The 23,086-nt window shown below is 41.9% G+C and overlaps 1 protein-coding gene and 2 long non-coding RNA genes across 4 annotated transcripts in view; 1 reads left to right on the top strand and 2 right to left on the bottom strand.

Annotated features, from left to right (window-relative positions):
* Positions 1-3,517, bottom strand: part of LOC115404287 (uncharacterized) — a 14,572-nt gene extending 11,055 nt beyond the window's left edge. Inside the window, exons 1-2 of the long non-coding RNA XR_003933326.1 lie at positions 3,435-3,517; positions 2,567-2,571 (exon numbers count right to left, since the gene is read on the bottom strand). This is a non-coding gene — a long non-coding RNA (uncharacterized LOC115404287). The remainder of the gene's footprint in view (positions 1-2,566; positions 2,572-3,434) is intronic.
* Positions 1-19,595, bottom strand: part of tafa5a (TAFA chemokine like family member 5a) — a 136,887-nt gene extending 117,292 nt beyond the window's left edge. For both annotated transcript variants that reach the window (XR_003933324.1, XM_030113557.1), the window contains exon 1: positions 19,330-19,595. Coding sequence is in view for 1 of the 2 variants with exons in the window: in XM_030113557.1 (XP_029969417.1) it covers positions 19,330-19,441 (112 nt within the window). In the remaining variant the exon portion in view is untranslated. The remainder of the gene's footprint in view (positions 1-19,329) is intronic.
* LOC115404288 (uncharacterized) lies at positions 756-23,086 on the top strand. Its single transcript, XR_003933327.1, has 3 exons — positions 756-1,086; positions 18,239-18,243; positions 23,075-23,086. It is a non-coding gene; the product is annotated as an uncharacterized LOC115404288 (long non-coding RNA).

Here is a 23,086-nt window from a genome sequence, read left to right as displayed (position 1 = left end):
TGAAAAAAAAAGGTGTAGTTGGACTTCAGATGACTAAACAGAGAAGATGGCCGAGAAAAAGACACTGCAGATTGTGGGAAAGAGATTAAACACCAAAGTCTGTTCGTAATTAATGAAACTGAAGTAAAAACTGTAAACAGGTGCTTTCCTCTTGGTTTACATTAAGCGGCCTGTTAAAAAAGCAAACTAGTGGTGTATACCAGTGAATCTTGCATTTAATTAAGCATTTCCCTCCCCCCCTGCGTCGTTTTTTTTTTTTTTCTTCCCTCGATCTGGGAGCCAGCATAATCATTTCATATGCGGGCGCGATATCATCTGCTTAATGCGCGATTTTACCATACAGTTAAACCTGGGCGATAAATCTAGCCGCGCTCTGCATTAATAGATGCAGGGCCTGGCTGAATAATGTGTGCATTAGATTAGCAGCACCACAAAAGTGAGCCACCGCAGAGAGAGAAATACTTCAAGTTAATCTCTCTTTGCGGTTCCCAGAGGATGAGATCTCAGTGGCCCTTCTCGTGGCTATAGGTGTAGTGCGGAGGGAGGTGTTTGTGTGTGTGTGTGTGCAGACGGGACTAAGGAAAACATTAAATGACAGTTCGGAAAGTCTGCATATGCCTGCATGTCTCTTCAAAGGTGTGTTCGCTCTCAAGCTTTCCGATCACTCATTTCAGCTGCACAGCTGTCATCAGCAAACCTGAACAAAGCCGCTTTCCGGAAAAGCGGCAGATTCTGCTCATTTCCAGCAGTTTAAAACACAGCTTTTCACAAGCCTCAACACATTTCACTACTCATTCAACACAGTTAATAGTCCCTGAAGAGCCTCACATTTGTGACATCGCAGCCCATCCTGGGTCTCTCCTCTTTTCTCTCTTAACATACTCCGGTTCCCTGATTTCCAGTGTGTGTGGAGTGATTCGAGGTGACCTCGTTACGGAGGATGACAATACAACAAAAGAATGGGGTTATGAAATCGAGAAATTCTATTTCCACCCTCCTGGCCATTCATCTCCCTGTAAGAAGAGGATTCATTATATGGTACCCTCTCTTCACTATCCTGTGAATTTGCATACTCCGCATATATATGTGTGACTTGGTGTGTGTGTGTGTGTGTGTGTGTGTGTGTGTGTCTGCACATTTCTTTGTCATTTAGTGCAATTGTATGTGTGAGCTTGAAGATGAAAACTGAGGTTAAAAGTGGGGCTGAGGTTAAAAGAAGTCTTTAGGGTAGTTGTGCGCACATATGATGTAGTGTGTGTGTGTGTGTGTGTGTGTGTGTGTGTGCATATGTGCGTGTGTGATCAGTCCACTGAGATTCATGTGCTTTCCATTCACTCCACTTCCTTAGATTTTTGTGAAAAAAAATCCTGAGCGAAGGGAATATGTATAGGGTAAAAATTTGATTCATCTTGTTAAATTAAATGCACCTTTCCCGCTCTCCACCTCCCACTCCCCCCCCCCCACACACACACCAGTGTTGGAGTCCAGAGATTAGAACTCTTCTAATACTAATTCAACACTTTCATCAAACATCTGTCAGCCTTTTGTATAGATTGTTCAACTGCTGTTACTTAAATGTGTGCGTTGATCGAATAATTAATGGCCCATCACACTTTGAACACCCCCGATTGAAGGCTTTGGCCCACGGGCCATGTATTTGACACCCCTGGGTTCGAGCCGGGCAAGCAGTCAAAACAGCTGCGATTGAGCGTAAATCTGCAGGAATTAACATAAATCAGTGTTTTGCCCCGTAAGGCATAAAAACATGTTAGACATGCTGGCATGATGATGTCAGTGCATGTGATAATGAGTCAAAGCAAGCAATAAAAACACAGCAAGTCAGCTGCGGGCCAGGTCTTTTGACGGCGGAAAAAATGATTAAGCCTGTGAGCCTATAGATTTGAAGCGGGTGGTCGAGTGCGCGGATGCTTGTAGCCTTCAGACACAGCAACAAGCACGCCAATTATGCTTTTTGTTTGCGGCCACTGCCGAGGCGAATCCCGCGACGGCCGCAGATCCCCGGCGAGGCTGAGTGGACACTCAGTGCTGTGATCAGACGCTCTGAACTGAGTCAACTAAAGTGCCCGGTTTTAAAAGGGAATGTTGACCCAGAGGTGCAGAAGGCATCGTGAGTCAACTCAATAACACAGGAAGAGACAAAGACAGAGAAAATAAAAACAAACGAGGCAATCAGTAGTATATAAGGAGACTGCTAACTGTATTCATGAACATATAGCGTAGTATATAACACAGTACATCTAAAAACCCTCAGTGTATGCAGCAACATGACATTTCAGTTGGCAATGAAGCCAAAAACATTAATATATGAATAAGAAAAAGGAACTGCTATATTGTTGATTACAATCGTAAAACTGCATACAAGCCTGGATCAAATGTATCTAATTCACATGTGGATAATAAAACTTATTAATGAGAGTACTAATGCTAGGTCTCTAAAAATGATTTTGAAATGTATTATATATAAAGTCTTGTCCAGAAGCAATTACTATTTTAGCTGTTTTCTGAACAGATTCAGGTTTAAAAGACAAAATGAAACAATTATAACAGAAACTTTGGAAAAACTCATTAAAAAATAAATTAGTAACACACAAGTATGTTATGACCATTAACAGAACTTCACCAGATGGAAGCACAACTAGTAGCTACCGTTCCCACCATTTAGTACAATATGACAGCTGTAACTCTGTAAAAATATGACATTAAAAAAAGGTTGTTGTGGTCATGCCTGAACATCATTGGCTGAGGAGAAAACCGTGCCGGAGCTGATGGACCTGAGTGGCAGCTGATCGGCGTTAGACTGATTGATGGTGGACTTGAACCCCTGTGAGGCCACGCCCCTTTCAGTGGGCAGGAGAAGACAGTTTCTTGGGTTGGAGAGGCATCTGTGGCTGAACTTTCGAGATTCGTGCTGCATATTTAATGGGCTTTATTAATATGTTGGGGTGCTTTGTGTGTGAATGAATGTAGCTCCCTAAATTACCATTGTGCTTCACAAAGATAACTTTGTTAAAACCAAATTTCCATTTTTTTCATCTTGTCTCATAACAATGACAAAACGGTGAAATCTGCAGCTTGTATTGCAATCTGAAGTCTGGATCTACAGAAGTGTCTTCCTATGTCTGAGGCAATGTTTATTCGCTTATATGGGATTCTGCTTTTTGCCTGTAAAAGAGTCATGAGATGGCTCCATGCCCCTGGTTTCCAGGTTTGTAGAGGGGAGCTGTGGGTTGTCGAAGGCCCTCTTCATTGTCACATTATCACTCATGCTCTCAAAGCCGCCTTCGTTTGTGTTTTCATCACGCCACTAAGCTGAGGCTGCACCTGCTCTCAGCTGGCAGAGATCAGAATAAAACATAAATGTGAAAGTCATCATTTTTCTATCTCTTCCATCCACTAAAATCTTTTTTTTTTACCCAACTTTGTCCTTCACTCTCCTTCTCTGCCACTGTTATCCTGATTTGTGCCTTCATTTCATCCAAATCGGAAATTCGTAGCAGTGTTCATCACCCAAAGTCCTCAATATACTTCAACTGCCTGTCTGCTCATCCGTTCCTGTTCTCCTGACCACATCACCTCTGTCTTCCTGAATCTCGGCTGGCTCGCTATCTGACAACATCTTCAGTATAAGTGCTGATTATCATCTGCAAGGCTCTCCATAACCTGGCTCCCTTTTACCACTGATCCCCTCCATTAACACCCCCCCTTTCCTCTCCCTCTGCTCAACAGATGGTAACCCGCTCTCACCTCCTCACCAGGCTGCTGCCGTACTTTTGGAGACACAGCTCTTTCCACTGGAAGTCTTTCTCGAGGAAATTGTCTTTTCAAACCGATCAGAGGGCGAAACACCTTCACCACATTTAAATCCATAACAGAACTGGTTTTATCTTCCCTTTTATCTGTGCTTTGCATTTGTGAAGCTGTTATTGTGCTTTGAGTTTCATAGAAAGCTCTCTATGAATAATATGTATTCATGAAAATATGTATATTTTCTAAAGATTGCCCATGATCTGGATATTCAAGTCCACTAAGCTCCCTGGGAGATCTGGTCATTACTTTTCACTTGCAACAGAAGAAAAAAAAACATTAATTGCTATGTTTTAGTATTATCCAGTCATCTTTATCTGACACACTAATAAAGAAACACTTTATATAAGTATTTATCCATTCAGTAATCAGTTGTCTACTATTTAAGGTCATTTTCCTCACCCTGTCAGTTTTAAGTCTCAGCAGACAGCTGTTTATTAACGCTCCAGAAACACTGATGAATTGGGCATTTAGCCACTAAAGAGACAGATTTTTCCCCTCAGGAAAGATTCGGTAGAGGCCAAAAGCAGAGCTAAAAATGGGTAAATCGTGTATTTGCACACACTGCAAAAGAATAGAAACAGTTCAGCAGGTCAAGATCCCTACTATGGAAACATTGTTGATAATGTGTCTCCTCAAAGACTTATGAAAAGAAATTAGCTGAGTTCATAAAATGTCTTATTGTAGCTGAAATATGAAGAAACAACCACTGAGAGAACAAACTCGTAGTTTTTACATGTCCTGACGCAAAAATGTTGAAATCCCATTCATCAAAGACATCATTTGTATCTCCTTACGCAGAATACGGCAACAGCTGATGTGTGGTGATGACACAGTGAGTCAACAGGAAGAGAAGAGGGGTCACACCCCCCACCACCCCAAAACCACTCGCCCTCTGCCTCCAGTCTCTCACTCGCACTCAGTTCCACGTGTCACTCCAAAGACGGGAGCGCTGCTGGTGTTTAGCGCGAGGGAAGAGAAGGGGAGCGCTGCTGATGACACACATGACGGTGTCGCTCACATGAACGCGTATTGATATGCTGACTGTGTACGACCCCCACAAAAGACCTCCCTTCCCCTCTGAATGCAGAGACGTGCGCCGACATCGCCCGAGGATTTGTTAATTAGCTTGCCAACATCTGTCCTCTTAACGCAAGATGGGATTAGAATACAAAATAAATAATAAATAAATCAAATAACGCCCATCGTCTGATCACCACCTTTCTACAACAGCATCCATAACAACAGATGTCAGCCACCCTCCACCCCCATCTTTGTAGCTGAGAGGTTAAAAAAAAACACAGAAGCGGCTCGTGATTTTTAATGCGATTCGTCTTTAATTGATGTCAGTATGTTGTTGAATAATGCATCCCCATCTTCGGCAGGAAGACTGCACGTGTGTTAATATGTAGGCGGCGCTAAAAGGGGAATTCTTTGATGTGAAACTCGCATCCCGTTGCCGATGTCCTCCATGGACCAAGGGGAATTCAGAAAGTGATAACTTGTGCTCTTATAGCAGTGATTAAGTTGCTTGGAATGGACCTGGCAAGAGATGAAACAGAGGCCAAAATGGCAAATTCCATTCTCCATTCATTTCTTTTGGGCGCACAGAACTGGATGGGACTCTCCCCGGACATTGACAAATGAAGCAATTACATTTATGTGTGTGTGTTGGATTGATTCATCAGCTGAACACGTGCTACCCTAAAGCTTCTGATTGAAGTGGGGAGAAGGTGACACATACATCTTCATGTAATAATAGGATTTTTTTTTTTAATCAAAATCAATAAGCCTTCCAATATTCAGTGTGGAATTCACTGCAACTGATCATACACAGTTCGGTGTATATTAAATCATCCTTTTGAGATCGGCAAGAGATGTGCAGTCATTTTCATAATTAGTGGCTATGAAGTATATCATCACCTTTCAAGTAATACTGTAAATCCAGTCATATTCTCACATCTTCTTCAGATTTGGGATGCAGAGGGCTGGAACCAGTCCACAAACAGAAGGGTAATTTTGAAACATTGGATGTGTGAGGGGGGGGAAAAAACACACACACATGCAAACTCTGGAAAGACCCCAGAGGGTTTGAACCAGGAATAATTAAGCTCCCACTGCCACTGCCTTTCTACCCAGCAACAATAACTCAAGTACAGAAAAACACTCCATTTCAGGCAACCTCAGGGACGAGTGCCACAGTTATCATGCTCCAGCATAATCACTGGCGCACTGGCAAAGGCCCTGTCAGCCCTCTCAGTTGAACGTATTGTTGAAAATCAGTCATCATCGCGACAAATCCCTGCCCAAATTTTCACGAGCGCAAATGAGATCCACACGCTTGTGTGTAAAGGAGCTGCCGGGATTGAAAAAGTGTTGTAAATTCAGTCGACGCGGTTTCTACTCGTAGAGTTCGATTGTTCTCTGAGGCGTCTGGTGCATCAGAATGATCTGGATGTCAGAAAGCATAAGGAACTTTTTTTTTTGGCGCACTGAGATACATTCAGAATTGCATTAAATGCCTCAATATCCTTTTTTTAAAAATGTCATTGTTCCAGCGAGTAACTAATTGCAGGTGATTATGTTGAGAGAATATCAGACTGGCGCTTCGTGTTTCAAAGGTCGCCCACCTCTACTGTAAAGTGTCACCATGCAGATGTTGTCACGGCAATGTACTGGAAGTATTCAAAGCAGAACAAAGTTGTGATCATAACATCATTAAGTCATTATTATCTGCAGGAGCAACATGTTATATATAGCTCATTAAGGTTGCAGCTGATGTTTAGCTATTTTATAAAAGCCAGCATGAGATAATTGTTGTCATTATTGGCTTTTCTGTTTTTTGTTCCTGCAGATTTATTTATTTATTTTTTTTCCTCCTTGCTTTTGAAAACTTCATGAAATTGCGAGGAATATCAATCATTACTACCAGGGATCAATTTGTAAAAAGCTTGTTTTGCCTGTCAAATCAAGTCAGATCCCCAAATGAATCACGAGGTGAGGCATTTGGAGAGCACAAGCACAGAAAGTAATTATTATGATAAAATTTCTGTCAAAGCACAAATGAACAAATCGATTAATGACTTGAGCTCCTTCTGCATTAATGATCTATGTTAATACTTACTTAAAACAACAATATTATAATTTATGATAAGCAGAATGTTAATCCCTGTTTTGTCACGAAAGCAGTTCTAATACTTTACAATACAGACTTTCAAAATCATGCTGATTCAACATCAGAATGTCAGTAAAACTACAAACTTTCTCCAACCTAAAGTTATTAAGTCACTTACGGATTTGCTTATTTAATTTTTACCAAAATGTATTTGGGAATATTATAAAATCGAGTAAACTATGTGCCTGCCTTTGAGCATTTGACTTGTTTTCTTCAGGCTTCCAGATCTACTTCTGATATTTTCGATTCCTCCATCTTAAGAGCACAGCGGCCACTGTTTCTTTCTTTCTCGCTCTCTTTTTTTTTTGAGGGGTTCTCAAAGAAACAAGAAATGTCTTCTGAAAACAATTTCAAAAAATGTTGCCACAGATATTGTCAAGAAACGCTGAACAACTCCTTCTTTGAAGAGAGTGTAATTCCACTGAAAACTGTTCCAAATAATTGTTCTCCAGGACCTTTTTGTTACCAAAAAGCAAAAAGGATTTCTTTTTTTTTTTAAACGAACAATTTAAACTCTAACCACAGTGGTTCTCAGGCATTGATACATGAGTCTCTGCAGTCAAATATGTTGTTGAATTTATTTGATTTGTGTCTCTTTCACCAAGGAATGACAGGAAAAACTGTGTTTTTGTCTCTTTATTCAGAGTGATAGTAATCGAACATATGAAACTGTCAAAGGCTGCATGAAATAATCAGCCTCATTTGCAGTTTTATTTTCTTTCTATTTATGATTTCTTTCATGGACTGAAATATATAAATTCTAATGAAATGTAAAGGAGAACAGAAGTCAAAGAAAACCACACTCTCCTTTTATTATGAATACAGTCCTCCTGAAGTCGGTCTCACTGCAGGTTTCCATGTAAAATATAGGGTTGGCCAACGGGGGTGTTCTCTAGATGGATGGTAGAATTCACAGCTTAGTGCCATTACATGAGTTGCATTGTTCGTATTACACCGCCATACAGTATATTATTCCCTGAAGAATCCCCGCTGAGAAGTCATAATGAGCTCTTCAGGCCCGAAGAGGCGGGCATAACTCACATGTTCCGCTGTCACTTTGACAATGCCGTGGTTTATCAATGTCAAAGGATTGTGAGGGGCAAAAATGAGCGGCAGGCGCTGAGAAGATTGGGAGGAGATGCAAGAAGGAAGCAAACACAACTCAGAAAACAAAAAAAAAAAAAAAAAAAAGGGAGGGTGGATAGTAGGAGTCTGTGGACGAAAAAAATCGAAAAGAAAAATCTCCTCCAGCCTGCCATGCATGCATAGCTGAGGCATGTTTCGGCATGTCTGGGAGCATCAGCTGGAATTACGCCGCTATAGCTCGCTGAGCGCTTTCAGGCGACAGTTCCCACTGTATCCCTTGCAGCAGTGCTAACCTTCTGTCCCACCCCGCTGCTTCTCACACTCTTAGTCTGCTTTCGCTCTTGCATCTCGGCATCTTGCACCAATGGAGGCGCCTCTCTCCATCAGACTGTGTCAGAGGGGAAAAAAAAAAAAAAAATCTCAGACAAGGATTGTCTTCAGCCCCCTTTCTGCCTGACAGAGCCCCAGAGGTGATGATTGACAAAAGACTGTGGCATGCATAATCCATAGCAGAGTATTTATTCACATTTCAAGCAAAAATATGACTCCTTGGAAGCAGCTAGTGCCATGAAATATGTTGTTGCCTGGGTATCGGCCAGACCATCAAACATTCAGCTTTTATGGGCTCTGGGAGGGTCAGGCATGCTCTTTTGGGTCAGAGAAGTGCACGGCATGCTAAAAGGATCCACATTCTCCGCTCTAGAAATACATTTTCATAGGTTGCATTAGCTTCTTTACGTTCCATCCTTCGATAATTCATTCTACCTACCGCCAGTTTAAGTAGCTTTAATAAGACGGAGACTGACGGGAGTGCCTTGCATTATGCAGATATGTGGTCTTAAGATATTCATCTGATGGTGACCAGATGGTAAACCAAAAGTCAGAGGATCACCTCGATCATTAAATCGAATCCTTCAGACATCAGGAATATTGAAGGCTGTGAAGCTGCTGGAGACTTAATCCATATCATTTGCAAGCTTTATAAACACATAATATTTCGTTGCCACATGTTGAAATCAATGTTTACTCCTATGATACATTGGTGCTGATAGTTTAAGAGAATTGAAAACCGATTAACAGCACAGATCTGTTCTCCAGCATTGTCTATTTCAGTTATTAATATACAGAAAACGCAATTGAGATGTACGTAAGCATGGAAACTTCTATCAATATCAGCACAGTTGAATTGAGCCACTGTAGCACAATAACTCTAGAAGCTATCATCTATTGCTTCCTAAGTGATCTCTCAAACTTAGTTGGATAACATGCAAAGGCAGAAGGGGCAAAAAAATAAAGCGGTTATCTCTGTATGACTCAACATTAGAGGAAGTTACTGTTTGCTGGAGGACGTACATACAGAGCAGATAAGTTACATACCAGCACAAGAGCATGGCTACGGGCACTGACAGCTCACAGACGCCTACACAGGAAGACTGTTCAGAACTCGGAATAGTCCGCAGTCCAACATTCCCATGAATGAGAAACGTTAAAAATAAATATGGAACAGGTTAAATGTAGAAAAGTGATTCATGAAATTAAAAACTTGCAGCACGAGTGTGTCAAAGCTCAGATATGAAAAGCTTTAACGCACTCGCAGGAAGTTAAATCGCAACAGTTGAACTCGGTTACTTATTTCATCCGACTGCCTCGTCGCTTAGCAGGGAGAGATGTCCTCCTGTGTTTTCTGTCATGCCATTAGTTCCTCCTGCCGCTGAGGAGAAAGATCAGGCTTATCCACTCTGAGGTTTTAAAATCTTAACTTATTTTTTTTCAAAGTTCTTATGCCGGAGAGAAACCCAAGTGTGGGAGTTTACTGACTTTTTAAACTCTAATGGAGTTCTTCATTTGCTGTTGATTTAAGCCTGCTCTGAGACTTTTTTTTTTTTTATTATTGATATAATGTATTCTGCATCTTTAAATACTTAAAACATCATCACACTGAATATTTAAGCGTAGATAAGCAAAGTCACAAAAAAGATTATGGTTGAATAGTTTTTAATGATCAGAGCAGCCATCAGGTGAAGTTTGAACCTTTTCTTTTTCATTCACCATATAGGTCTTGGAGATGGAGCATTTAAAATAAGCAACACATCTCACATTAAACATTAAAAAAAAAAAAGTTGAGATATGCAACTGGACGAAAAGAAAATGCAAACAAAATAAACCAAAACAAATGCATTAAACATGCGCGATGACACACAAGCACTGTAGAGGGGCGATGAATTGTGGAAGTTTATTGTCACGGCTGAGCTGAAGGTAAATAGAGAGGCTTTAAAGCCATACATACATTTACATTATTTAGCTTCAGAGCGTTATTTATTTATGCATTCAGAGACACATTTGAGTCACCCTATTAGTTACATTTGCTGCTCGCTGGACTCCAGCTGTGTTTCTGAAAAAAACGGGGCCTCTCCTTTGTCTCTGATAAAAAGAGGCGCTTTTTTACAATTGGAGCACTTTCATATCCATCCATTCGTTCGTCTCTTAAACCTTTTTTTTTTAACCACAATAAGGTCATGAGGAGATGAAGCCCACTTCAGCAGTAATGGGTGATACACCACGAATGGTGTAAGCCGCTCAATTGGAGCACTCACAAGAACAACCATCACCCTTTGGTTAATGTAGTCACCAGCGAACCTAATATCTATATATTTATGTTGTGGAAGGATAAAACAGGTACGCAGTGAACAAATAACCAGAAAGGCTCAGAATCAAATTGAAGCGGCCTTTTTTCAATGAGGTGACAGTGCTGTGGCACGGTGTTGCCTGTTCCTATACGCAATGTGCCCACAATATACTGTACACATTCTAATATAATCACATCAAACCTTCCAGTCTATATATTTTGCTTTCTGCAACAGCAGCCGCAAATCAGTTCATCCCAAAATTGTTGTTGGAGCAGCAACAAGCAACACTGCAAGATAAATGAGGGCACGCACGTTGTAATTTCCATATCAATCACAAATAGTGTCAGCAGCTCAAATTGAGTAGAAGCTAAAGGAGAAGAAAGAAATGAAAGAACACGAAGCCAAAGGCAGAGTACGAGAATAGCTGCTTTTGTTATGATGAACATACTCCAGCTATTATTCAATGAAAGGATTTCAAACTGAGGGCAAAGTAATGCACCTCGTGGCTCCGAGCCAGAAAACTCTGACTGACTGACCAGGTGCCTGATAATCCTTGAAACCGTCTCAGAATCTCAACCGTCTCTGACACTCGGGTGCAGACAGAGTGCAGCTGTCATTTAGGCTGTAAATGTCCGGCAGATTTATCCTCAAGAAGCATTAACATTGGATCGTGGCTGTCGACATGCATGTCACCGAAGACGGCTTCAGTTGACAAGCTGGAAGGAAGAGGACGGATAGAAGAAAGGAGGAAGGGATCGAGGGGGAAAGGCCCTCAAGGCCCCATAACAAGTTCTCAAAAACTGTGCCGGCGAAACTTTGTGCCGGCGTTATCTCGTTAAGTGAAGGAGTCATTGAAGGACGCTGGACAATTGATTGAACGGAGTTGACTTCAGCACAATTTCCTCCTTGTGGCGACATGCATCAACCTGGCCACGGATCCCTTATATTCTCCAGCTTAACTACCTCTCAGGCCTCCCACTGTGACAAATGGCTTCTGTCTCTTCTAATGTAATATTTGTTTCTACTTCTGAGGGCCTCTCGGCTACTCTGCGGCAAGTCTGTCTTGCCGACTGCTTCATTGTGTTAGCCGACTTTATTCCCCAACCGCCTGTCAATTGGTGGACCGTCTGAGTGTTCTCGTCTGTCTGTCTTTTGTCTCATTGCCTGAGCAGGCCTTTTTTTCCCCCCCCCTCTCCCCAGCTCTTTCTACTGCTCCCTCGTCAACCCCTTGCTCTGTCTGTCTCGCACTTACCATTTCTCTGTCTCCCCGGTGCGCTGTCGGTCTCTCTTCCCTCTCCGACTCTCTCATTCTCATTGCCTCCCTGCCATCCTACTCTCCTCTCTCCTCCCTGCATCCTCTCGTTTTCTTCCTCCTCCCCCCTGTTCTCCACTCTACCGCCATGTCTTTGCTCCAGATGCTCGCTGTCTCAGCTCCGTGGGCTGCGTCTCAGTGATGGGCCCCTCCAGGAATTCAAAGCACCATTCTGGCATTTTCTTCCAAGCAATTGCTTTTTGCAGTAATAAAGGGGGAGTAGCTTTAGCATCTCTCTCTGAATGGGCTCACTGGCCCCAGGCAAAACAAGCACAAGTGCACATCCATGAATCCTCTGGAGGCGGGAGCACACCGCAAGTCTCTGTCCAGACTCTGACCCAATTAAGCCGTCTCAAACAATTTACGGGACTGGTTCCAGAAACTTACTATTAATCGCGTCTTTCTGTCAAAAGTTTCCAATGAGACTCCTGAATCCAAAATTAAGTCTTTGTACTTAAATTCCAATAGGAACAATCCTTATTTGTACTGTCATTTCAAGGAGTTAATATTTGCAAACTGCATACAATGACCCCTTCCTTTGACTGCGACCTGTTGAGCCCTGCAGCTCGACACTTGTTATGGTACGATATGTAAATATTATACATGTAGTTTTAATGGTAATTAAAGTCACACTGACACCAAATTAATTCACGATGGGACACGGAACATTTAAGGTGCAATTAGCCACGCAAGGCAGCTCCGGTGATACTTTGCCATACTGCAAACTCCAAAACACTTCGCAGTTTGTTTTCACATTAAGTAAATGTCACAGCATATTAGCATGTCATTATGTGAGGTTTTTTTTTTAAACATGCATATGGTGCTCTGTTTCTAAATGTGCATGTGGAGAAGCAGACCAAAGGGGAAAAGGCTGCTGGAGAAGAAATGAATTTCTTAAATCTTAAATTGTACAACTGCATTGACACGCAATCAAACTGTCTGCATTAATGCAACAGTTGTGCTGGAACACGCCGTGAGGTTGTGCAAGTTAAATCATTGCTGTGTGTTGCGTTCATGCTCAGTCGTTCGTATGCATGTCTTGTGTGAGATCACAATGAATTACACCGCATCCTCCTTTTATTAAGCTGTGTGTTTTTCAATCAATAATTCAGAGGAGAGGCAGAGACACACACTGTTGAAATATTGGAAAGAGAAACACCAAGGCTTCAACTGATTGCATTCCTGTTATGTGTGTAATGTGTATTAGACTCAAATCAAACAGTCAACTGAAAGGCCAACATTCATTGATCCAGTGTAAGACTGGCGAGAGCAATGCAGCTGTAATTTCTGATTAATTCTCTTTGACTTCTATGTTTTGATCTAAACCTAGACAGTTCTTTGGAGTTTTTGCAAGGATGCATGTTTTGCTGTTTCAACCTGAGATGCCCTTTGAGCACGAGTAAGGTTTTCTTTAAGAGTCTCCAATTAACCTCAAGAGTATTTTTGTGTTGTGGAAAAAAAGAAGCTCTCAATGAAATCCCACCCATGCACAAGGAGAACATGCAAACGCCAAATGAAGAGGCGTATAAGTGTTTCAGCAGCTGTCATCCTCCTGATGAAGAAGCACATACAAAGTATTTCATCTAAAAGTGTGCTACATGTTTGGTGACTATAATTGATGATTTCTAGATGAAGCAGGACCTCAATACAAAGAATTTTTTTTTTTCCAGTATACATTTTACCCAGAAAGAAAGAAAATGTCTGTTCCCTTTATGTCACTGCACAAAGAGTAACTGGTTTGATTTAATTGCTTTTCATTACTGGAGTCTCTTCTATATTCTGAAAAAGATCCCATCAGCACTTCATATTTAATTGTGTTACTTAAAAGTTTTTAATAGTACTTCCTCGCCAAGTCAAACTTGATGTTTTCCATTGTGGTGCGATCATTACGTGATAACAGCAAATCCCAGCCTCTCTTCATCGAATAATGCTCGGCAGAGTGTTTTAATTTTGCAAAGATACCTTTTAAAAAACTATTCAAAGATGCATGCGATCTCTGGCCCTATTTCCGGGGGTCCATAATGTGGCTCTTTGCTTTCTCTGTGGAAAACCCAACAAGTTGACACTCTTTATGAATTTACCTCCCTAGGCCATCAGCAGCCCTTTTCGCCGCTTTCTGAAAGTGGCTCCCCTCTCTTTCTCCCTCCCTGCAGAGGAAGAGGCTTCAGGCTATGCTGAAAATAGGATAAAATATTCAAATATGTGCCTGCTTTTGCCTGCGAGTTCTTGTGATTTTCGGGGTCAGCCGCGTCCCGTTCTCTCAGCCGGTGAATCACACTCTCGACGTCCACCGACGTCTCCGACGGAGACCGTGAACATATGTCTGCATAAGCTGACGTGAGCTTCCCCCCTATCATTTTGGGATCCCCGGGTGTCTGGTGAGACGCCTGAGCGCGACCCGTCGTGTGTTTTCTACCGAAAGACTCACGCTGCGTTTCTCGGTAACAGTCGGCAACCTATTGATTTGGCTGCAGAAACTACAGCAACTCATGAACAAACGGCTGGAAACACGAGAGACCACGCTGAGAGACGGAGCGATCTGATGGGAATGGCTTTAAATGGCAGCGCGGAGCTTTTCGCTCAAGCAACGAGGGAATGCTTGTCCCTGCTTGTGTGTTCAACCTTTCAGAAATAATTAAATCTATATCATCGCAAGGTGATCGTAATGTATGTGCAAGTAGCGCACGGGTGTTGCTCTGTAACCCTGAAATAGTGCTCTGATGCCTTCGCACGTGTGGTGCTTGGCTCTAAACGCCAACGGATGGGTGACAAATTAGAGGAAAAACCCAAGAAAGTGTGATAGTCTAGTATTGGACCACTGGAGTCCCCCAGGGCGGCAGCACTGCTGCTTAGCATTGATTTTGTGTGTCTCTCAAACTCCATTTGAAGGGATGAAACATGACACTTACAAGAAGTAATCCTTCATTCAGTGTTTTGACAATGGGCTAACGCGTCAGCACAAAATCTCCTACAGATGTTAGCTGGGTTGAAATGTTATTAGTGGAGGATGGAATGCATGATTTAAATAATGGATTCTTCAATCTGAGGCAGTGTGCTCTGCTCGGACAGCATCAACCACCTTGTGCCACCTCCATTATTCTCTTCTGCCTAATATATTTTATTAAAAAATGACTTGTTTAACAGTCCGTTCATATTAAGAAAAGCCATACTCCATTCACTCTATCCCTCTTTATTGATTAGCAGTGATATCTCTCTAAAGGGACAAGAGGGTCCAAACCTTGCCAGCAGAATGCCGCCCACAGACAAACGGAGCCAACCAATCCCCTGACTGAAAAGAGGGGACAATTAGGCTTGGATCTCTTTTTAGATGACAGTTCTGACCATATCACATATTTTTCACACCTCTGTAGGTCAGACTCTCTGCTTTTTGAACCATTTCATCTTTCAGTTTATTAAATGACTAGCTTGGCTTTCATATGACTCGTGAGAATCTACCACACACTCAATAAAAGTTGAATATTATCTTGCAGTAGCAGAAAATATATTGATTGGTTAACATACAACTTGCAATTAAAAAACAACAAAATCCTAACTATTGCCTCAAATGCCATCTGGATGGGATATATTCTAGTTGTGACCAGTTGGTTCCCAAGCATCATAATGTGTAGTTAACACTGACTGACATCTCTTCTGCTGTGTGCCCTCGAGCAGTGCTGGTGACTGATGTTCTTGCCATCAGTGCCCCAACTATGATAATCTGATTCTGAAAACTATTGTGTCGCAGAATCCACATCTGTGTTTTCTTCAATACGTCACACATCTGCATGTACGAGTATGTTCGTATGTTTGCTTGTCAGGGCTGAGTTCTGTTGAAAACGTGCTGTAGGTGTGTGAACCCAGCATTCCCCCCCCCGAGGCTGGAATGAATCAGCAATACCTCGATGCCTAACCGAAGAGATTCTCTCAAGAAAAGGAACTGTGCCTGACTCCTTTCTCTGTCGTTTTCTCTATCGCCTCCGATCCTGAGACTCCAAACCCCCTTTCTCCCCGTTCGCAGCTCAGATCAGGACCACAGCCGCGCTGCTTTCCTTTGCTATTCCAAGCTAAGATTAGCATACTGATTAGCTACCCTTGTGGGCTCGGGCTCTCTCATCCACCTTCCTTGGAGCTCACATGCGGCCTCATGAATGCATAATTGCATTATCGGCAAACAATTGCATGGCTCAGACCTTCCAGAGGAGGGAGCTAGTGCACAGAATACAATGACTTTTTTTTTTTCTTTGTAATGTAATCAGAGGGTAGTGAAGCATTCTTGTGTGATCACAGTCTCCAACACCAAGAGTATGTTATGAACAGTTCACTTGTTGAGTCGCAGTTATTTATCACTCTGTGCTCCCCTCTTTCTTCTCTACATTTTTCTTCATTGTTATTTTCTACTGTTTTCTAATCTGTCTTTCAGTCACGTCCTTTTATTTCCCCTTTGGCCATACCTCCCTTTGCTCTATTCATTTTTTCCCTTTCTTCTGTCTCCTTCATTTCCCTGATCATCTGTACCTTTGTCTTCTACAATCTCCTTTTCTTCATGTATTCCTCATATCAAGGCATTAAAGAGGATGAGAAGCCAACTACCATCAAGTCTATTCCTCCTTTTCTTCCCACCATCCAGTCGCTTTCTGTCTCTCTCTCTCTCTGTCTGTTTATTCTCTCCCATTCACAGGGCCTGAGTGAGGACAGCAGATCGTGTGAAGTTGGATGCTGATTCTAGGTGACAGCCACCATATGAGTCATGGCCATAATCAGAGAGGTTCCCTCGTTCTCCACCCACCCCCACCCCCCACCCCACTCCACTCCCCTCTTTGGCTGCACAACATAGCAGCCCTGAAAAACAAAATTGCCCTCCGTGCAAACAATACAAAATGCACAGCTACACAACACGCCTGTAAATATCTAAAAGGTGCAGAGAGAAAACAACAGGAACGACTGTGACCACGGAAAAGTGCCTGTTACTTCAATTTACTGTGAACTGGAGGACCACGTGCATTCACTCTAGTGAAGCCAACCACTGGACGCACTGAAAGTCTCAGTTTTTCTTTATATATAAAACACATACAGAGAGAATAAGCATAAATCTCACCCATTTCTTGGAAAACGTAATGGTCAAGTATGTATGTATACTGCATATAGTTTTTACTGCAACATATAGCTAAATCCTTTTGCAATAAGTGGACGATAGCGAATGGACATAATAGCAATTTGTAAGTTACTTGTTTCTTTATAGATTCTGAAACTTCGATTAATCAAGAAACAAGCCAATCACCAGAACAGATTATCAATGATGATATTTGTAAAATGTGGAAATGTTACATTCCAAAGACTTTTGCTGGGATCGACTAAAATAAAACACATGAAAAGATAAGCGTTGAAAAATCAGTTAAGTGACCAAAGCCGTCCAGCTGATTGACATGCATAAAACAAAGTTATGTAAAACTTAACCAGCACACAAAAAACAGAAGAAAAACTACAAGAGCAATTGCTACTCAGAGAAAAAAGCAAATAAAAATCACCCAAAAAACTACATAAATAAAAAAATAGGCACAAAATGAAGATGAAGGGTGACAAAAACATGAAAGGCTCAGGAGTTAGACTGGCTGGGATGTCCAAGGACACAGGAACAAAGTAAAGGGTACGATAAATATAAAGAAGAAGGATGAAACAGACGTACAACACAGAGGAGGGGGGGTCATACAAAATGGGATTGGAAAAGAAGAAAGAGAAAGCCGAACACCGAGAGTTCTGAGACCGACTGAGCTGCTGCTTCAAATGTGTGGAGAAATATTAACTAAAAAAAGACCACAAGTTAAGACAATACAGAGGAAAAAAAAAAGATGAGACCAGAGCAAATGGTTTGGCCCTGGTGCTGGTGGTAAGACAAGGACTTTACTCTGAGCTTTTGAATCAATGTACCTTGAGAATAAATGGACCAATCAATGCAGTTCAAATAGTCTGTTGACTATAAAAGAAAAATTAGCAGAAATGCAACAATTACAGTGTCACAGATTATTAATTTGCATGAGTGTTGTCAATGGAAATGACTTGGCGTCCATGTGTGGAGCGAAGGGTGGACTACGCTGAAACAAACACCCAAGCAGCATTGATTATACACAAGCACAAGATCAATCTACATAGCCGAAGGCACCACAGGAGAAAAATGTCCTCAATCCAGATACTTCACTTCTTATAAACCACCAACAGGCCCAGTGATTAACTAGAAGTGTGTGTGTGTGTGTGATTACAAGGAAAACTCAATATAAACTAGAAAAAAAAGGGAGACAAGGCAGATAATGAGTTGGGTTCACTGCGGACTATTTAAAGAAAACATAGCAAAATGAAAACATCATAAATGTGCTAATCCCTCTTCAACGCCAGCGTCTGAAGAGCTCAAAGACATGGTGATTATAGGAGGTGCTAGCTAATAAAATAGCAGTTTTTAATGGGTCTATAGGTCATTACATATAGTCTCTGCTTTTTTCTCTCTTTTTTTTTTCACACATTGCAGAGTGGAGCCCTGTGTGCCAGCTGCGTTTCTCCTCATAAGTGAGTCAGAAGCAGTCTGAGATGGAGAAGGGAAGTGAAGAGGGAGAAAGAGGGTGTGAGGGTGCCAGGGAACAAGAAAATGAAATGACATCCAGTGGTCAGAGAAGTAACCTTTCCAGAGAAGAGGGAGTGAGGAGGGGATTGTGTTTGACCGTGTGTGTGCTTGCATACATTTCCCTAATAAGGTTATATCGAGGCAGCCTTCAACAACCTAAAGTCCTGTTTACCCAAGTAAGCAGGGCTTATTCAAAAAAATGTAAAAACGGTACGTTCCCTGTGTGTGTGTGAGTTGTGTCAAAGAAAGAGAGAATAAGAAAGAATCACGTGAGACTTAATTAGACCTCTGACACACTTAAGTCCACCCTAGTATCCAAATTATTTTCACCAGGCAAGAGGACGCGTTTCGCTCTCATCCCAGCCTTCTCTCTGCATTAGTGCCTCCTCATCCAAACGCTGCCTGTTTGCATGAATGAGAGCGAGAAGGGGGGGGGAAACATTAAAGAGGGTGCGCGCGGGTCTCCAAGTGCGCGCAGCTGCGAGTCCCGTGAGTGTTTTCCAATAACTGTTAGGGGAGGGGAAGAAAAAAAAAACTGACACGTCGACAACCTCTGATATCGATCTGCTTAGAGAGCGATCGCCAACACTACTAGTGGCATAATGTTTCCGTCAAAGCGCGTCTCCATGACACGGTCACCCACTGCGCACTGAGTGTGTGTGTGTCTATGTGTGTGTGTGCGTGTGTTCCTTACCGCAATAGAGAAGCAGCAGCGCTGTCAGAAGCACCACAGCCCAGAAAGTTGACGACATCCTCGGCCAGCGGCTGGATTCTTTGCGTCTGGCCAACCTTGACACCGAAGCCATTGAAGAAAGGGCGCACTTCCTCTTTGTGGCGACAAATCAAACGCAAAGGGTGGTAAATTCACAATCCAGTTCGGCGTCTTACAGTGCTCATATCTCCGCTTGTAATCCCCACAAAAAAAAAAAAAAAAGAAAGACACGCCAAGATCTAGCAACTGATAGGAAAAAAAAAAAAAAAAAAAAAAAAAAACGTCGCCTTGCTCCCGGTGTGGTCAGATTGCCGGTGCGCAAAAAGAAAAAGGTCACATTTTCCTTTGGAAAAACCCTCAACGCGGCGTTATTTATATATTTCTTTTTGGAGACACAAGTTGGTCGACGTCTGCTTAGTTGTCCAAAAAGTGTGTTAGCCTCGGGTTCCAACCTATTTCAGTGCAAAATTCAAATTAAAAATAAAATAAAAGGACGCGTGGTGCGCTGGAGCCAAAAGACTGCTCTGAGTTAAAGCTCAAAGTGTTCAATCATCTGTACCGCAGCGTCGTAAAAAAAAAAAAAAGCTCCTTTCACCTGTGGTAGGTTTCCTCAATTCTCAAGCCTCAGCAGCAGCTCAGACGATGCAGCTCAAATACAGGGTTAAAAGATCTCGTTGAACGATTAAATCCAGTGAACAAACGAATGATCGATGGATAAAAGAGGTGGCTGGAAAAGTAAATGAAATGAAACAAAATAAAAGAAAATAAAAAAAACAAAGTCCCACAGTCGGTTTTCTGCGCGCAGTGGGTGAAGATCAGAGCTTGGTTTGCAGGAGGAAACGGAGAATGGAGAATGGACGGGCAGAGACGGAGAGACTGTGGGAGAGGAAAAGTGCGCACCGTGCGACTCCGAGTGATTGTGCCAAAAGTAAAACATTCAGATAATCGATATTACGTCAGCGCGAAGCCACTTGAGGATGCAATCTGCAGATATTGCCAAAAAGGTGGGGGGAAAAGCAGTGCCAGTAAAGCGAAGAAATCATTTAACGCCTTACAATCAGCGCGAGTCACGATGCACAATGTATTGATTCCATATGTTACATATGCTGTTTCTGATTTATCAGTCGATATGAGTGAGGGGAATTTTTTCCCAAGAGCAATGCATTGCTACAGTAAGTCCAACATACACAATCGGAATGGAAAAATATTTATTCAGGGATACAAGCCGGCGTTTAACTATTTCCATGGAAAACGAGCAATCGTAGTGATCTGAAAATGTACAATACATCATTATCATGGTCGGGCTTTATGTAATTACACATATTGAAACATTTTCAGTTTGACACCACTGCTTTCCAATGACGAAAGCGTCAAAAAGCACCAAGTTCGACTTGAGATGGATTTTATTGCCATCTGGAGCCCAATCACTTTACCTCGGACCAGCTTCACAGTAAAGCAATTATTGTTCCGCAGAGATCAATACTCTGTAAACCTTCTGCAGCAAAAACAGCGGTTTAGGTTGAAGGATAACTGAGCCCTCAAGACAGTGTTGGACCATACAGTATTTGTAGAACTGTACAAAAGTAAATGTTTTCCTATTTGTTTGGTGTACGTGATAGTGAGTGCAATGGTTATAATTTATCTCTTGTTATTTATTTATTTATTTACTTAACTTGCAATGCATGCAAATTGTAAACAGCACCGAAACCGGAGTGCAGTAGCGGTTCAGCACCACGGACAGTTCCGCTCTTCGCTGCAGTGAAAGTTGGTACCGTGGACAGCGGCCGCGCTGAGCCCAGGAACAATCCACAGAGAAAACGGGAGCATGGAGGACTGGAGGAACGATCCCCTCTGAAGCCATGGACAGTTTCCCGCACCTTCTCTCAGCATACCATGTTCCAATCGAAACAGAGCCAGAAAAGACATGTTGCCCAAATACAGACACCTAATATGACTATAAACTATGCAAGCACCACCCAACAAGCTAGCTTTGCTTGCGATGTTGCTATGAAATCCGCAATGTAAATTCGTTTGCCATGCAATGTATTCTTCATATATGTATTGATCTTTCTCAACAAGTAAGTTGATTAGAGTTATGAATTACTCTTCAAAAAGAGAAGTGGCTTTTCTAGTTATATCAAACAAAAAGGTCGCACTTTAAGCTCCCATTATTTAAGCCAGTGCCAATATTGTGGCCAAAGTTGTATTATTGTAGCATTGCTGTGAAACAACTGAACTGTCAAGCTCTGTCTGCTTAATTGATTTACTCAATCCATCCATGCATCTATCCATCCATTCATCCATCACACCTAGTGCCTGTTTGAAGCCATTAGTTTGCCTAAAACACAAATGGTTTCAAGGATCAGGGAGTTTCTGGATAAAACTGATGCACAGGGAGAATAACCAAATATCACCCAGAATAAATCTATAGTATACACACAGTACACAGCATAGAGTATAATCTCCACACTATGAAGCAAAAGTGCAAATCGCTCTGACTTATTTTTTCAGTTGAAATTAGTTAATTTCAATGAATATGCTAAACATCATATCTATCTTTATGGGTTTTTTTTTCTTTTCTAGGACGAAGCCTAAATGCCTAACAGCCCTCCAGTTACTTTGACTGGAGGGCTGTTATACAATCACTTTAATCCTAAAAAAAAAAAAGATTCAACCACTGACACCGAATATAATAAAATGGAGTGCAGTTCTAAGTGTGTTTGCGTGTGCACCTGCGTGTGTGTGGGGAGGCTCACTCTTCCATACTTTGAAAACCCCCGGCCTAGAACAACTACATATGACCAGTTCACATGTTCAGTTAAAGAAATCTGCCTTTTTTTTATGCTGCTTAAGTCAACTGATCTTCACTGAAGACAACAGGCCTCAAATCACCTAATACTAACAATCACTTTGGTAAGCAAGAGCATCTGCAACAGATGTGATCTATTGATCTAGTGATCTATTTTGTCCACATATGGCATCCAACACGCAAGACATTGGACAAAAGATGAAGGACTGATAATACCAAGGATTGCCGGATGGCGGTCCTCCAAAATAAAGATTCGCACTTGCACTCAGCAACTCATACACATCTGGTGGGGATGACGCCACTGCGGAGCTCGGGATCTGCTCCAGATCGTTCCAGATTTGTTCCGTATCCAGTGTGAAATTGGATTTACTGTGAGAAGCAGTAGTAGTAGGAAAGTTTATTTACAATGTCAGTGCTCACATTACCATATGCTTCCTTTTCTTAGGAAATGAACACATAAACGCCATATGTTACTCAATATTTGAAACAGCTTTTCCTCTTGTTTGATCAAGCTGAACTGTCTTTCTAACAAGTTCCTTAATAGAGACTCCATGTTAGCCCGTGTTATGGAAATGCTCACTGCTTATAAATAACAATATGGATCTATTGTAATGACTAATTTCTATTTAGGTTCTTCTCAATTTACAAGAGCCTCCAAATTCATCTTTAATTCATACATTTGGACTTATGTTAATGGAACTATGAAAAAGTGGATGTCTATTCCCCCAACAATCAACTCCGTCCCTGGACCCTCCTGCACTGTCACCTCACAACCTCTATTGTCACAGCTCTGATCTGAGAAGAAGCACGCTCAATGTCGACAGTCAATTACAGCCCTTGTTGGAAAGCAGTGGCACGTTACCTCCTACGTGGTGTTGTGTCAGCGGCAGTGGTAGTAAAACCATATTCTGCAATGAGCACACGCACACG

This window comes from Salarias fasciatus, chromosome 17 (genome assembly GCF_902148845.1).
Source record: "Salarias fasciatus chromosome 17, fSalaFa1.1, whole genome shotgun sequence".
In the NCBI taxonomy this organism is placed as follows: domain Eukaryota; kingdom Metazoa; phylum Chordata; class Actinopteri; order Blenniiformes; family Blenniidae; genus Salarias; species Salarias fasciatus.
Note: the sequence above shows the minus strand (reverse complement) of the source record. Positions and strands in the feature narration are given on the sequence as shown.